Genomic DNA, 16616 nt, shown 5'->3' with positions numbered 1-16616 from the left:
AAACTGGCCACAGGGATATTCCGTATGATACAATGTCATGCTCAGAAATAAAAGCTCAGGTAGGGGAAGAACAGGGCTGGTATACGTGTAGGGGGGCTGACTTTCATTGCTCAGAAACTGGCTAGGCATTGGTCTGCATGCAGGTACTTGGTAAGTGACTGCCTTTCCATCACTTGTTCCCTTCTCCCCTTTCCTTCACTCGTGGAACTGCCTTCACGCCAGCCCACAAGTTTTCTCACTTTTGCTCTCCCTGCTCTCTTCTGACCCCACTGAGGGGAATGCTTGAGCAGCTCTCCGGGTGCTCAGCTGCTGACTGGGGTCAACACACCACAGCTGCCTCCTCGGTGTGGTTGCCCAGGGAAGAATGGAGTATTAAGCTTGATTTTGAAGATACCAAAGCAAGAATAACAATTTTACCAATAATTCAGGAGTGTAAGTTATCAGAACTGATGCAGTAACTACTGAAGTATACGCAGCCTCCAGAACAGCAACAACTCCACGTAACTGACAGGGTATTAAGCAGTCCAGAAATCCCAATGATTTCATATACTATACCTAATATATTATTTTCTGTTGGAAGTTATGAAAATCCATTTAATTAACAAATAAATTAAAAGCTATACACATATTCAGGTGGTACAGCCATTAAAAACAGATACGCAAGTAACAAATCTATGCATTAAAACAAAGTGAGCTCCTTCTCAATGAGATGAATATTGCATTTACAGAATTAAAACAGCTTTGCAACTGTTTGTGCTAGCAGCAAAGTTTTTTTTCTTACAAATATATGACCCGTACAGCTAATTCATATGTGACAAATATAAAGTACCCATAAAGCAAATCTATGACAAGGATCAAGATCTGAAGGTTTACCCCTAAAACCACCAAATTACCTGCTGCGCTGCTGTGGCTTGTATCTGACAACTGAATGCCTGGCTACTTTGCACAGAGTACTCATGGACAACACTGGGGCACTAAGCTACCTCACCTTCTTTCTCGCTTTGCTCCTGAAAGCCTCAGTGCTCTGACACCGCGCATCTCTTGGCAACTAACCACGATGCACATGATGCTCTTTTTTCTTTTTCCCCCCAGAGATTACCACTGCCACTCCCAAACCGTCGAGGCAAAGCAAGACACACACCTCGCTTGTATGGTGCGTTCAGCACGTCCCTTTTATTGAAAGCCCATTGCAATACTTTAACCTCCTCCTCTGGGATACTGCATTAAAGCGGAGCTGCAAGCGCACAATAAGGCCTATTGACGTTTTCAGAGAATTTAAAAGCCCGGCGCAGCACGCCCCACAAGGCTACCTCTCGGATGCTGTGCTGCTGTATTTAGGCTGAATGGCTGAATTAAACGCACTTATGTTTGCTACTGTTATTAGGGGGGTTTGAAACGCTTTGGACAAAAGAAAAAAAAAAAAAAGATGGGCACATCATCTTCACTCCTATTTAATTTAAGAGCGAACACCCACGGTCCAGTGATGGTGGCTGTAAGAGGACGCTTGTGGAAGGTTACAGGCGCAGCGGCTGCCGGAGAAGGGGCTGCTGCTGCTGCCCGCAGGCCGCCCCGGGGGGCCCGCCTTACCTCTCTCGTCCTCGTCGATGCGCAGCGCCACGGAGATGCACTCGAAGGCCCGCTTGTGGCAGGCCCGCACCCTCTCGGCCGCCCCGCCGGGCTCGGCCCCGCCGGCCGCGGCCCCGCCGCCCTTGGCGGCCATGAGGGCGCCGCGGGAGAGGCGCTCGCAGAGCCAGGCGAGGAGCAGCCCCAGCTGGCAGGCGACGAAGCGCAGCAGGGCGAAGGCGGCGACGAGCGGGTAGGAGAAGTAGTACAGGTTGCGCTTGTGCGGCGACCGGGACCGGGACGGGGACGGGGACGGGGACGCCGCTGCTGCAGCCGCCGCCGCCCCCGCCGGCGGCACGGGGGGAGCCGGCCCGGGCGGCGGGGAGGGGGAGGCCGCGGAGCCGCAGCCGGCTGAGCCCTTCTTCTTCCCTCGGCCGCCCGGGGAATTCATTCACCGCCGTCGCCATGCCCCGCTGCCAGCGACTGACAACAACCGGCCATGGCGGCGGCGGCGACGCCCCGACGACCGCCCCCCCTCCCCTCCGCCCTCCCCGCCCTTGCCGGCGCGCCGCGGGCCGGGCCACAATAGGAGGCGGGGATGGCGCCGCGGGGCGCCTACAGCTCCCGGCATGCCTCGCGGCGCGGGGACGGCGCGGGGCCGCGGGAGGCGGAGCGCGGCCTGACGGGAGCTGTAGGCCGGGACGGGTCGGCCCGGGCACGGCCGCCCCAGCAAGATTCTTGTTCGTGTTCTTGCTACGGCCATACTCGCTGCCACCACAAACCCCTCTGCGCCGCAGTCCCGCCCTAGCGGTCCCACAGATAAAGCACTGAGGCACGGACTTCACGTAACCAAAGGCCGTCCTTCCACAGCCCAGAACTGTACGTAGTAATCTAGTCTGTCCCCAAGGCTTATGAAGATAGGAATTAGTTCAGTGCATCACCTGCCCCACTTTATAACGCAGAATTGGAGGGGCAGGGGAAGGGTATAACTAAGGGGACACACCAAATTCAAATGACTACTGTCCCAAATGTCTTAATCTTCTTTTGCTAAATTATTATTAAACTATGTTTCTTTCGTGTCTGCTGATGCCACATACAAATATTCCTGGTAACGTGTATTGTTTTTCTCAAATGAGGAGGGTAGCTTTATTTAAAAAATATTTTTTTAATATTTTAATATTTTTATAGTTTTTATTTATTTTAAAATTCTATTTAAATATATATTTTTATAAAAATATTTATAAAATATTTAAAAATAAACAAATATTTAATATTTTAATAAATTTAATATTTTAAAAACAGTATTCTGTTAACGTATAAAATATAGAATTAACACATGCAACAACATGTAACAAAATATTCATGACACTTGAAGTAAACCTCAGTGAAAAAAAAAAACACAATAATGTTCACTAAGTATTTTATTTTCTGTATTTGTCACGAAAGACGTGCTTCTATCAAAAAAAAAAACACACTTTGTTATAAGTGTTCTCCAATCTATCCATAACCACAAACAGTAACTATTATATCCTCCTAGTACACCTCTCCTTCAAAAAAAACCAAAAAAGAAATAATAAAAAAAAAACAGTAAAGGACACTTCTTTACTGATTATCAAATTGAATTTATTCATTGCACTACTCATTAACAAACTGAATTTCCTAAAAATTTTAACAAATTTTGGAATACCAATAAGCTTCCTGAAACTTCAAGCAGCGTTATTATTCTGTAGCATTCAAAAACATGAAGTGCCGTAAGCCATGTGACAGACTATCCACCTACAGCCTCTGTCACCCAATTCTGTGCAAAGTAACAGAACAGAAAGCGAAGGAATATATTACCAATAAATCAAAGGACAGATGGAATGGCAGGAGGAGTTTGTGGACAAGTCTCAAACAACCCTGATTACTCAATCTATTCAGGTACTGTTATTAAAAAAAAAAAAAAAAAAGAAGAAGAATGTAACTTTTGTAAGGCATCTGTCTTTGTCATAGTAATAGAATTATATACTACTAAACAATGGACCTGTTAGGGGAATAATTTGTTAAGTCAAAACACAGTTTAAGAAGTAGACATGTCAGGAATTGCAAACAAATGGTAATGCTTTTAGTGAGAACCTACAAAACCAATTTGCTACTACAAATATTAAATACTCGAGTGATCTGTGAGTCAGTTTGATCACCCTACCCTCCTATTTTAAGTTGGCTTTAAGTTCATGGACAATTTCAGTGAATACACTACTAATCTAGCATAAAATTAATACCGTTTTAAAAAAGCCTTAAACAAACAACCAATAAAAAGCCAACTCAAATCAGAACAATGGATGGTTTTCTGTTGGCTTACTGAGTTGACCTACCTTAGCAGAGCTCCTAATGAACACCAGGAAAGGGTGGGGGAAGAAGCGAGACCTCTTTTTCGGGAGCGGGCAACTCTTAGGTCAGCTCTTCCATCTGACGTGACTTCACCCTGAAGGAGGAGGCCTCAGCCTGCAGCGCGAGGACAAAATACAGGAGAGATAGACTGTGGTACCTCAGCACGAGATGTACAAATTGGAGCAATCACCACAGTTGTAGCAAAGAGAATGTACAGCTACCCTGACATCAAAACTTACCATTGCGTAGGAGGTTAGAAACCTGTTCGCACTAACATTTATTAGAGCAAAACCCTAACAGAACAGAGAATGTATAAATGGGGGCGATTAGGGGTAAAAGAATTGGTTTTCTTAGTAGCCATTGCTACAACAAATTCAGGCACTCCACATATAGTTTGAGCATTGACATACTACAAAAAACGTATTGAAAAATTCATAGAAGAGAACTTCCAACCTCTTCACCCCTTACTCTCTCACTCCTCTGCATGAGGAATTTTTTTAAGCATTCCTGTTTTGTTTTAGGGTTCGGAAAAACAACCTCAGGATGTTGCCTTCTGTGTTTCCACCCGGCCTCCTCGACACGAGGTGTGGTTGCCAGCACTAGGTTCCCAAAGCAGCACACAGACAGTGTGCTGGTCTGGAGCCTGTCCAAGCCCTGCAGTGTCAAACCTGAGACCACTTACACCCTGTTTGTTGATACTGCTTATCGCTCTGCTAACCTGTTACCGTTGGCCATTTTAAACTCAGAGGTATAAATGCACTTCATTTCAAACAAGGCCAAGTGCCAGGTCCTGCACCTGGGGCACAACAACCCCAGGCAGAGCTACAGGCTGGGAGATGAGTGGCTGGAAAGCTGCCTGGCCGAGAAGGACCTGGGAGTGTTGGTGGACAGTCGGCTGAATATGAGCCAGCAGTGTGCCCAGGTGGCCAAGAAGGCCAACAGCATCCTGGCCTGCATAAGAAGCAGCGTGGCCAGCAGGGCTAGGGAGGTGATTGTCCCCCTGTACTCGGCTCTGGTGAGGCCGCACCTCGAGTACTGTGTTCAGTTTTGGGCCCCTCGCTACAGGAAGGACATGGACGTGCTCGAGCGAGTCCAGAGAAGGGCGACCAAGCTGGTGAGGGGTCTGGAGAACAAGTCTTACGAGGAGCGGCTGAGGGAGCTGGGCTTGTTCAGCCTGGAGAAGAGGAGGCTCAGGGGCGACCTTATCGCTCTCTACAGGTACCTTAAAGGAGGCTGTAGCGAGGTGGGGGTTGGTCTATTCTCCCACGTGCCTAGTGACAGGATGAGGGGGAATGGGCTAAAGTTGTGCCAGGGGAGGTTTAGGTTGGATATTAGGAAGAACTTCTTTACTGAAAGGGTTGTGAGGCATTGGAATGGGCTGCCCAGGGAGGTGGTTGAGTCACCATCCCTGGAGGTCTTTAAAAGACGTTTAGATGTAGAGCTTAGTGATATGGTTTAGTGGAGGACTTGTTAGTGTTAGGTCAGAGGTTCGACTCGGTGATCTTGGAGGTCTCTTCCAACCTAGATGATTCTGTGATTCATCACCATTAAGAATCAGTTACTCTAGAGCATAAGCGAACAAGAACGCGACGATTCCTTTCTTCCTCTGGTGCTCCTTTGGGAGCAGCGGGGAAGGTCCCTCCCCCGCCTCGTTCGTTACACGCCTTGTTAGTACCAATGGCGGGGCTGAGAGGGGAGAAGGCCCCGCCCAGGGCGACGCCCCTCGCAGCGCCCGCTGGGGGTGGGCAGGGCTGCGCCTTGCGCATGCGCGCGGCGGCGGCGGCTCCGGAGCGACCGTTACCCTGAGGCCAAAACAAGTCGCGGTGGGCGGGGGGGGGGCGCTGGGCCCGGCGGTGAGAGCGGGACGGGGCCGTTGGTGGGGGAGCACGGGCGGCCGCTCTCCGCTGCCGCGCCGTAGCGCTCGGCCGGCGCTCTCGTCCCCGTCTCATCCCGCTGCCCGGTCTTGTGTTGCCTCCCAAGGTGCCCGTGTATCGAGCGGCTTCCACGTTTCCAGTCATGGAGGCGGAGCAGATCATGGAGGGGCAGCCACAGGTATTGTGTTGTTCGGTGCGTGCGTCCTGTTGTGTGTGTACAAGCGGCGTGTGCGCCGTGCTGACCGTGTGCTGTGTTACAGGTTCCAGAAAACCCCCATTCTGAGTACGGACTCACTGAAAACGTAGAGGTAACGGCGATTTTGTTGCTCTAAAGTACAGCAGAAATCATAATCCTGATCACGAGTGAAAACGTTGAAGCTAAACTTAAAGCATAATGTTCCTAAGAAAGGGAGGTGGAAACTGCACCAAGAGATGGCAGGTTCCTTTGTAGTAAATGCTGCTGAGGCAAATCATGAACCTTTTAATGAGATTTCTTTGGGAGCTCTCCTGTGATGGTTATCTGTTCCATAAACATGTTATGCCACAAAAAGCCAGACAGACTTTTATGACAGGGAGGGGAATAGGAGGAGTTGATGGCATTTCTAAGAAATTATCAAACGAAGGAGTTCCTTTGGTACTCTTGTAAATAGGAACATTGGATCAGAATAGTTCAGGCTAGCTTTAATTACTTATCCTGAGAGTAGAAACAATCCAGTCTCGCTGCTCCTGGTAACAGCGTGGGTTAGGTGTTTATTTACTCTGTGATGTTTATTTCCTGCTCACTAGAGAAATGCCTCCTGTCTTCCTCCATTATAACCTCATATTGTATGCTAAGGTCGTGCAGAAACTTTTTAAATGTCCTTTTTACTGATCTCTCTGAAAACTGTTTGCCTTTATACCTAAGTTTCCATTACTGAATCATAACCCTATCCATTGGTCACATATTGGTGGATCCCTGTTTGTTGTGTTGAAAACATTTAGTTCACTGTTAGTGGTAGGGTATCCCTTTTCTTTTTTTTTTTTAGCTACAGTTAGTAGTTTTAAGATGATTCAGCGGCTTTTGACCAAAAGGCTTGGAAGCATTTTGTGTATCTTAAAGTATCCATCTGTACTTCAGTAGAGCAGGGTCTCTTCTGTCAGACTTCCCTTAAATTTCTGATGCTTTTAGCATTTGTGTTGGAAGTGCATGTGTGCAGGAATCATTCAACTGGGACTGCTTATATTAAACTTAGGACTTCCTAACATTGTTCTCTCAAAATGTAAGAATGAAGCAGAAGGCTCCTCTGGTTTAGGTTTGTCCAAAGAAAACTGCACACTTAAGTTTTCTTAAAAGATGTAAAGAAATTATTTTAAGTGAACTTGCAGAGAAGTGGGTATTATTTGCACTTGCGCTTCAAAGTAGATCTTGCCACTGTTACCAACGTTCATTTACTTCTTACTCCTTCAGAGGATAGTAGAAAATGAGAAAATAAACGCAGAAAAAACATCAAAGCAGAAGGTGGATCTCCAGTCATTACCCACGCGTGCCTACTTGGATCAGACAGTTGTACCTATCTTGCTACAGGGACTTGCTGTTCTTGCAAAAGAGAGGTAAGATTCTGAAATGTTCCTTCTGTTCTTAGGAAGAAAGTAGGTCTCAGGTGTGGGTAGCATGTAACTTTTTCTGATCTCACACACCAGACACGGTCTTGTTAGCTTCATGGTTGTAAGAGGTTGTTTACAATAGGTTCATAAATACTGTGAGCGAACACAGCAAGATGTGCTTCTCACTTAACATAAGAGTTATTCAATGAATTTCTTATCTTCCAGTGAGGTGTGCTACTGTAAAGTTTTTGGAGGGAAAAGAATATTTTTCATTAATCTTGTCACGTAATTCACCTTACAAAAACAAGAGAAGTTGTTCTAGTTTTGAACAAGATTTCAGTGGTGTGTGGTGATAGAGTTCTGTTTGCCATTCAAAAGAAAGAAACAAAGACAAATCAAGCCTGACGTGCAACTTAGTAAGATTTAAAACACTTTTAATGGATGAGGCTGACGCTGCTGTGTCTGTAACACAATAAGAAGCAAACTGATGATTAATCTTTTCAGTAAAGGCTCTTCTGCAAGGTGCCCCAAATCTCTCATCAGTCAATGGAGAGGTGAATTCTTCAAAAGTAACAAACAGTTGTTCACCTTATCCAAATGAATTTGTCTGAACTATTGGTGAGTCACACTGCATACGAACCATTTCTACGTTTTGCTGAAATACCATCAAAACCTGGTGCGATGACCACAATCACCTCACTGTTACCTATAGGCAGAAGAACAGTGAGCAGCATCTTAACCTCAGAAGGAGCTGTGAATTAGTTGTGAACTAATCGTGCAGGCTGCTAAATAGGCAAAAGAGGAAGGTACACGGTGCCCTGGAGGCAGGATGTCCATCTTCAGTTGCCAGCTGTGGGAGTTGTGCTGCAGACTGAATGCCATTTGGGAGGTATCAACACGACTTTTATGAGTCTCTTGATGTTCACTGAAGGAGCCAAAGGCACCTGTAAGCAGGAGTCCAAATGACAGAGTCTACTTAAATTTCCAGAAGTCTTCTGACACAGTCTGTCACGAAAGGCTTTTAAAGAGAGTAGATTGTTGTGGGATTAATGAAAAAGTCTTTATATGGATGAGGAAAAGCCTTTATATGGATGAGGAACTCGCTGTGCTATACAAGACCTAGGGTAGAAGTAAATGATGAACTTCCATGGTGAACAAAGCTCAGCAGTATAGTCATGGAAAGGATCATTTGTAAAAATTTGAAAAAGTGGCTGACAACATTTACTAATGATGCTGGCAGAGTTTTTACAGAGTAGGCTGTTCTGTTGTATTTCTAAGTTGATCAATTTCTAAATCATTGCGTGTGAGCTTTATAAAGTGACCATTACCCTTGTGAAAAATATCTTTAAACTGTTAATAATTTCAGTGCATTGCTCAATCAAAGAATTGTGAATGCTAGGATTTAGAATTTGAAGGGGTACAAACAAGCATGTTGATATTTAAATATATAGCTTTCTTATATTTTGAATATTATGTGTAATTCCAATTCTCCTGTATTCTAGTACAGTGTGAAAAAGTAAGAGAAAGGAGTGACAAGGTGGTGAGAAGTATGGAATGCCATCCGTATACAGAGTGGCTGGACAGACAGTGCTGTAACCTGGAAAAGGGATTTCTGAGCGACAATATATTAGGAATCTGTTAAATCATGAATAGCATGGAGGCAATTGGATTGCAATGGATTGCAGTCAGTTATTATTGTTTTGTAATCTCTTCTATATGGTAATAAGATTAAGCTACCAGGTAGCAAATCCAAAATGAACAAAAGGAGGTGATTCTTCACAGATCACATAATTAAGCTACTTAACTTTTTGCTTCAGGTTGAGGACTTTTAGTATTTAATAAGGAACCAGCAGTTCCTTCTTAAAATCTTACTTAAAAACTTCTTAAAAACTTACTGACCAGATGTAAACTGGAAACTTAGTGGGTTTGTCTAGGTAGTTGGGCCATCCCTGAGTCAGTGCTTCCAAGTGTTTGAGAGGAGTTACGTTGCTTTTCAGAGAAAGTAATTTAGTTATTCAGCTACCTAGTTTCATATAACAAAAAATAATTACTTCTTTACTTTTCTTTACAGACCGCCAAATCCCATTGAATTTCTAGCAGCGTATCTTTTAAAAAACAAGTCACAATTTGAGGACCGAAATTAACTCCACTAAAGTGAGGACATTTTGGCTGCTAGACTGAAATGCTTATTGGTTACAATTTATTTTCTGCTGTAAAAACCCTTTAGAAACGTGACGTCTTTTTTAATCACACAATTTGCTTTACCTTCTGAGTTATTTAATAAACACTTTACATTTCATTTGTTCACTTGTTTTAAACTAGCTAGTAAAAGACTTTGAAAATAAAGTACTGAAACTGCACTACTGGCTGAACGGCTGAGTAATTCCCGGGGCATACATCACCCAAATGCGTGAAACAAAAAGCAACAATTGGTTATGGGAATCATGCTGGTGATCGTGTCTATAACTTAATTTGGTTTTATATAGCGCCCTTCCCATGCAAGGTACCTAAACAGAATGCAAACTAATTAAAAATAGTTAGAAGTGATTTTGAAGATGGATTGATTAAATAGAGAAGAAAGAACTTGCAGATCACTTGCAGTGTCCATCATTTTAGATGCTTATATTAATGAGGTTTGCTGTTCAGCATTTGTCATGGATCTCCCATGTGTGGTGTGCTGGATTTAACTGAAATATAGAAAAAAAGGCTGAAGGGACTTACGATTATGTAATTCAATTATCTGTACTGCTAATCCTAGTTGGTGCATTCTTTCTTTGTCAGACGTAATCCTGATCTAACCGAGTAAAATACTGAATCTTCTGGGTTGTTGTTTTTTTTTTTCCTTAGGTTTACTACTGCAGCTTGGTTTGTTTCCCATTCTTAACGTATTTTCTGAGATAGAAGTGGAGGTCTGAGACCTTAAGAGAGTAAAAAATGTGGGAAAAATACCCTCAAAGCTATGAAAATAGGAGTGTTGTAGCTGGCAAACAGGCTCACTAGGTTATTTGCATGTGTGTGCAGGGACTAGCCACAGCCCTCAGAATTCCTTTTTTTTTTTTTTTCAGAAATAGGTAACAAGTATAGTTGATGTTCATTAGCATTTGGTACTGGAATCCAGATTAAGTATAGACCAGTTTTTAATAGACCACAATGACCATAATTTGTCTGACAGTCATCAAAATGGTAAATTTGGCTTCCGTAAGTTACTTATTTAATCAACATCCTGATTTTTTTTTATTCAAATAAACTTCAACATTGACATCTTACCATTTCCAGCTCCATTCGGTGTTTCTTAATTGATTTAATGTAGCAAGCATATAAAAACCTTGTACATTAAATTATCGCTGCAACAGTTAGAGGTTTTCCTGTGTAAGATTAAAGACTGCATAATTTGTTTAGTAATCTATGCGTAAATTCACAAAAGAGAGGCTTAGAACTCATATCGGGCCTGTGACAAGTTAAAGATATGTAGTGTATTTGCAGCATTAGTTGCAGAATTAGTGTAGTCCAAGAGGAGTAAAATGGGGGAACAAAAAAAAGGAAGGAAAACTGCAAACCCAAACCCGTTCCTATTTTGGAAAACATAAAAACTGTGGAACGAGGTTACTAATTCTATCGTGTTATGGTGAACACAGTCTCCATCAAACACTGACACTTAAAGACACTGAAAGAAAGGATTTTAACAGTGTTTTGACTTACTGGAATGAATACTACCATTTAAGCGAAGACAAGGAGACACCATAAAGACTTGATACTGCTATTTTTATTGCTAAAGTGGCATTCCAGAGTTTGATCTGTTGGTAACAACATCTCAAGGCTGTAAGACTTGTCAAATCTGAAAAAAAAAATTATGCTGATCCCAAATTTCTATGTTGAGAATTTATGCAAGGCCTTACAAAAAGAAGGAGCTCAGTCATTAATCTTACGCAGACAGAGCAATTTGCTTAGAACATACAGCCTTGCCTGAATGCAGAACACAACCAGCTTTCTCAGCTTATGTTAATATCCTCCCGGCAGTTCTACAAAAGCTTGAAAACACTGTGGCTTTCTGTAGAGCTCTTGGATGGACCTAAAACCTCTAAACATTAGTGCAAGTCTTCAGGTGAGCGGTTCCTGCCAGCAGTGCGCCAGCTACTTGGCTGTCACCATCACTGTTGGGTACGCTGCTCTTGTCACCTGCTCTCTGGTGTGTCACCTGCTGTTGTTCTCCCATCTAGGCTAGCTCAAGAGAATGAAAAGGCCAGGCTCACAAGGTAATGACGTTAAAAGATTTACTGATCGCAGGGTTCCATTCTCGAATCCTGAAACATGTTGTCACCTAAAAATGCAGTTTGACTTGCCAAATATTTTTTCATCTCCAACTTATCTCCAAGATCAGTACAGCTTTTAGAGCTATCTATTTAATTTTCTGAAGTTCTGTAGCTATTGTGAATACAGTTTGATCAAAAGAACATCCAAGGCTCTCTCCCCATCAGACTTTCTAGAAATAAAAGGACCGCTTTCAAACAAATGAAAAATTGGAAAAATTCTGACGGATGCAAGCAACTGAAAACAGCAGGTTGGATAAGAAACATGAGAACAATCTCTATGCCTACCATACTTGATAGAATACAGGTCCTGATTTACTCTTGTCATTGCGCTAATTATGTAACAAATTATTCCTAGCCAAGCCTTGGTTTGTGTTCCCTGTTCAATTTCATGTAGTCAAAATTCATTTTAAGAGTGACTACATAGCCTAGATCACAGAAGTACAGAATGCCAGATGTTACAGCAAGAGGCATTTTACTATGATGAAAAGAGAATCAACACAGTTTCTGCTAGTGTTCACTATTCAAATAAAGTTTTAAGTAAGGACTTAAAATATAAATGGTGTGTGAGTAGCTAGAGGGAAGCTTACAGCAGTACCAGTGTGACACTGACCAGGAATGTCCCATACCCCTCTTCCCAATGCGCTTTTGTCTCTCTTCCTGGAGCTGGCTTTAAAATTGAGTGTGATAAACCAGTTTTCTGCGAGGAACCTAAAATGATAAAAGTCTGTTGGATGGTTGTGAAGTTCCTGCTGGAGAGTGTATGGCCTACCTTTTTCTCTGGTGTACATGGAGGCATCTGTAAGATGGATATTGCCCTCTTACATGAGCTGAGATGCTATTGCGTTATATGGGAAATGGTAATGTTTCCCTTGTAAGGAGTATGAAGTTTGGGGGGCCTACTTTTAATACTAGAAGGAAGGACTGCTAGGAACAGCAGGTTCCTCGAGTGGAGAATGACAGCTGGAAATGACAGTTTGGAAAGAGGAAAAAAAAATAGAGTAACAATGACAGTGAACAGGTTCCTGAGAAGGGAGACGGGAAGTAAACGTTGTGAAAAGCATGACAGGAAAGAACGCAAAATGAAGCATGTGCAACGGGACAATGAGAGCAAGGAACACGATAGCGACAGACATGGAAAGCTGGGCCAGCTGAAGACCTGTTGTGCCTGCCACCCAAGCTGGGCACAGGACGCTACTCCAGGAAACCCTGCATGCTAAGGGCACTCTAAATGGCAAGTTGTTCTTGCAGCAACTGCCTTCAGGCTTTTCTTCCAGGTGAGGAAAAAGCTGCCAACAGAAATACATGTGAGGCGGTTGTCTGTGCTCAAAGGGTATGCTGACCTGAGGGATCTGCCTGTGCACTGCGTCAGCTCTGCCCTGCACATCAGAGAAAAATGATTGAAAGTGATGTAACAGGCAAGTGCTTCTGTTACCTCTCCTTCTACAAACGGCACTCAAAATAATTGCAGACAAAGCAGGAGTATCTGTCAACCTAACTCGTGCTCCAACAGCATTCCCTGAAAGCTGAGGCCAGGTTCTCAGCCTGTGGCTAGAACATTTTCCATACCTCTGTGTCCTGAGCAGCTGGAAGCCAAGCGCTGCCTTCTTTTTACCTGAAGAGCTGCATGCTTGTCTGTTTCTGCCTCTTTATGAGCTGTTAAACAAAAAAAAACAATTCATGATCAGGATGTGATCATTAAATGTTTATGAAGAAGAAACCACAAATCGGAAGACTAACCACTGAATGTTGCTTATGCCCAGCTGTGATAGGGAATGATGGAACAAAAAAAATCCTCCTTTCAGCCTTGCCAGTGGAAACTGGAAATGCCTCCTGTAGTACTATGGATGACAAGCTTTGGCAGGCAAAGGTACAAATTGAGGAGGATATCCTCCAGTTTCACTGGGTTTTGAATGTACAGGGCCAGTTGGTAGTAGAGGACAAATATTCACCAGAAAACGGGCTACTGTAGCGTTTGTGGCATGTGCCACAAGCAAAGTATTAGAAAAAAGCCTTTGTTTTCTCTGACCTGCTAACACTGAGCTGCACTTATTCCTCTGCATCTACAATGATATTATGTTCATGTTATGTAAAGATTGTATCCTAGTCTACACCTCATCTACACTGAAGGAAGTAAAAGTTTATGAGAAAAGCAAGGGAGAAGGAAACTTAAAAAGAAAGCAGAAGGAGAAAAGGAATCCATCCCAAGGTGAAGGACAACAGTAAAACCAAGAATTATTTAAAAAGGCAAGCTGAAGAAGAAAATCAACAACAACAAAAAACACTACATAAAGAAATGCAGTAAAAACAGAAAAAAGTCACTTACAGAAACTAGTATGCTTGTAACCCAAAACAAACTCAGAAGGCTGTGAGAAGGGTGTTTACTTACCAAAATTGTAATATGACTGTAAAAATGGCACAGAAAACGGCAGCAGAGCTCTGATAGATGATCTATGACCTACAGTAAAGAAAAGGCAAATAATTTGCTTGCTGTGATTACATTAACAGTGTCTCTCAAGAGTGCATGTGGGTGTATTTGAATGTCTAGAAATACACAAGGTGCTTGATTATGTGGCATTGGTGCTTGCCTCTTACTATACAGAAATTGTAATCTGATAGCAATGTTTTTACTCATTATGTGCTCTAGATTACCACTTGGAAATTCTTATCTGTAAATGGAGAGGAAGTGCTTAGGGAGATGGAAGCTCTTCCTGTAAGTGGTAGAAAGAAATACCAGATAATTAAAATAATAACCTCTAATTCCTCTGAAATAGAATTCCTTCTAGCAGCCTCCTCAAACTGTTCTTGGTGAACTGTGGGACAACAGTGCATCGAAAACTTGAATTATACACTGGCATGGCCTTTTTTGTAGGTATATAATCACAACTCTTATTTTTCCCCCATAGAGTAAAAACTATATTATTTAGTTTACTTTATTGAGGTTTTAGTATTCAGGTCAGGAAATATTCTCGGTACTGAAGTTTGTGTAAAAGATTTGAGAAATAACTCCCATTTATAAAAATGAGAATTTTAACTGCCAAAATAGTTTTATGTTAAAGCAGTCAGGCAGGATAATGCTTCTAGTCTAGGCAGCGGTTATAATTCACATGAACCTTTCTCAAAGCACTATTTTTAAAATAACAACGGAATAATGAAAGGACAGATAGAGCAGTGAAGGCTGCTGAAACCATTCAGCGTTTGCTGGGATATTCAGTCCCCATTACCTCACGACAACCCACAAACGTTATCCATCGGAGACCGGTTGTTATCGCCCCCCAGTTGCACTGGGAGGCCTGTGTCATGGGTGGATCCCCCCTAACGAAAATGACATCAAGCACTTCTCTGCAGCACGAGCCTTTCTGATCTTCAGGACGTACTGCACACGGTGCCTTTGTCCCCGTATTTCCTTTGTTCTGCTTTTTAAAAAAATAACAGAAGCTCTGTATTTTGCATGCATTTATAACCTTGGTTGGAAGGCTTTTCAAGGAAATGAAATGGCACGTGGGATGGCAGAGAAGGAGGATACGTTGCCTGAGCTGGCCCCCACATTTCCCCCCTCAGGAAGCATCACTGTCTCAGCGTCTTCGTGGCTGAGCCCTTCATCTCTCCCCGTGTGGCTTCCCTCTTTCCTGGCCGCGTCTCATCCGCCGGTGCCTAAAATTGCCTTTTCCCTTCCCCCCTTTTGAACCGGCCATGCTCCCCTTTCTAATTCTGCCTTATTAGCTATTTTGAGCTGAGCTTGACGTCTCCATGGCAGCAGTCCATTCACCGGGCTAATAAAAAATGTACAGGGTGGGGAAGGATTAAGCTGAGAATAATCGGAGACTTCTACACAAATGTACTCCCGCAGCCCTCGCTGCTTGCCATAGTAGCAAAGATGTAAATGTACGGATAAGAACAGGTAGGAAAGGAACGGTTAGCTCAGAAACGGGGAGCTCCAGCCCAGTGTTTTCCAGAAAAACGTTATTTTTTCGGCCTTTGGGGAAACGATGGCCCGTCCCTGGCGGTGAAGCCATGAAGGCAGCCAGCAGGGAAACCCCGAGAGAAGGAGCTCTGCTACACCGCGATGCCGGGGCCACCTCGGCCAGGCGGCCGGCAGCCCAGGCATGCCGGCGAGCGCGGAACAAAGGCGCTGCGGGCACCGCCGGGGCGGCGCTCGGGGCACGACGGCAGCTCGCTGCCCGCCCCGCCACCGCCGGTCAGCCCGGGGCCGGCCCCGCCTCGCGCCCGGGGCCGGGTTCACTGCCGGTAATGGGTAATATACGGCAGTGGCGGGGACGGAGTGGCAGGGCACTGCGGTAACGGTAACGGTGACTGTAACGGTAGCGGTAACAGTGACTATAACGGTAACGCTGACGGTAACGGCCGCCGCGCGTGCACAGCGCGGGGGGGGGGGGGGTGAGCACGGGGCGGGGCTTCCCCTCAGCCCCCGCCCGGCCTCCCCTCATCTGACCCCCGCCCGTAATCTTCCCTTGCCGCACGGAGACACGGCCCGGCCAATCAGCGGGGCAGAAGCGGCAACCACGGCAACGCGGCCGGCCAATCCGAGAGCGGCTCTCCCTTCCGGGCCCCGCCTCCTTCCCCCCCCCCCCCTCCTCCCTCCCCCGCGCGGTGCCGCCGCTCCATCCCGGTCCCGTCACGGCGCTGGGCGGGCGCTCCGGGGGCCGGCGGCCAATGGCGGCGAGCCTTTTGCTTTGGTGCCCAATGGGGGCGCGGCGCCCGCGCGGCCCCTAGCGCACGGCAGCCGAGCGGGGCCAAACCCAGCGGCGGCCGCGGCCTCCCTCGCTGCGCGTCCCCCACCCGCCAGGCGCGGAGTTGGCGGCGGCGGCGGCGGCCCCGGGCTTTGTCCCCGCGCCCCCCCCGGGCCCCCGCGGGCCCAGCGCCTCCGGCCCGCGCCGCCCCCCCCCCCCTCCTCCTT

General features: G+C 45.2%; 2 protein-coding genes and 1 long non-coding RNA gene across 10 annotated transcripts in view; 1 reads left to right on the top strand and 2 right to left on the bottom strand.

Moving 5' to 3' along the window:
- Positions 1-2129, bottom strand: part of SPAST (spastin) — a 37218-nt gene extending 35089 nt beyond the window's left edge. For 2 of the 5 annotated variants that reach the window (XM_083832582.1, XM_083832585.1), the window contains exon 1: positions 1588-2127. In XM_083832582.1, the coding sequence (XP_083688708.1) occupies positions 1588-2014 (427 nt within the window). In that variant the 5' untranslated portion in view covers positions 2015-2127. Of the gene's footprint in view, positions 1-1587 lie in introns of all 5 variants that reach the window. The other 3 variants (XM_083832584.1, XM_083832583.1, XM_083832581.1) reach the window with 3 other exon arrangements.
- DPY30 (dpy-30 histone methyltransferase complex regulatory subunit) lies at positions 1688-9751 on the top strand. 4 transcript variants are annotated; one of them, XM_083832604.1, is made up of 6 exons: positions 1688-1816; positions 4455-4517; positions 5914-5985; positions 6068-6115; positions 7255-7397; positions 9463-9751. In XM_083832604.1, exons 3-6 carry the CDS (start codon positions 5950-5952, stop codon positions 9533-9535), a joined length of 300 nt encoding a protein of 99 aa, XP_083688730.1. In that variant the 5' UTR covers positions 1688-1816; positions 4455-4517; positions 5914-5949; the 3' UTR covers positions 9536-9751. The 4 variants fall into 4 exon arrangements, with proteins under 4 accessions (XP_083688730.1, XP_083688729.1, XP_083688728.1 ...); XM_083832603.1 differs by lacking the exon at positions 4455-4517 and having other exon boundaries at positions 1798-1816; XM_083832602.1 differs by lacking the exons at positions 1688-1816; positions 4455-4517 and adding an exon at positions 5695-5756.
- LOC310898124 lies at positions 7404-16548 on the bottom strand. The gene is made up of 3 exons (XR_014582976.1): positions 14088-16548; positions 13268-13354; positions 7404-8335 (listed from the first exon to the last, which is right to left on the bottom strand). It is a non-coding gene; the product is annotated as an uncharacterized lncRNA (long non-coding RNA).
- Between the last annotated feature and the right edge of the window lie 68 nt (positions 16549-16616).

This window comes from Anser anser (assembly GCF_964211835.1).
Source record: "Anser anser genome assembly, chromosome: 3".
Lineage (NCBI taxonomy): Eukaryota > Metazoa > Chordata > Aves > Anseriformes > Anatidae > Anser > Anser anser.
The sequence above is the reverse complement of the archived record's forward strand: the minus strand, read 5'-3'. Positions and strand labels throughout refer to the sequence as shown.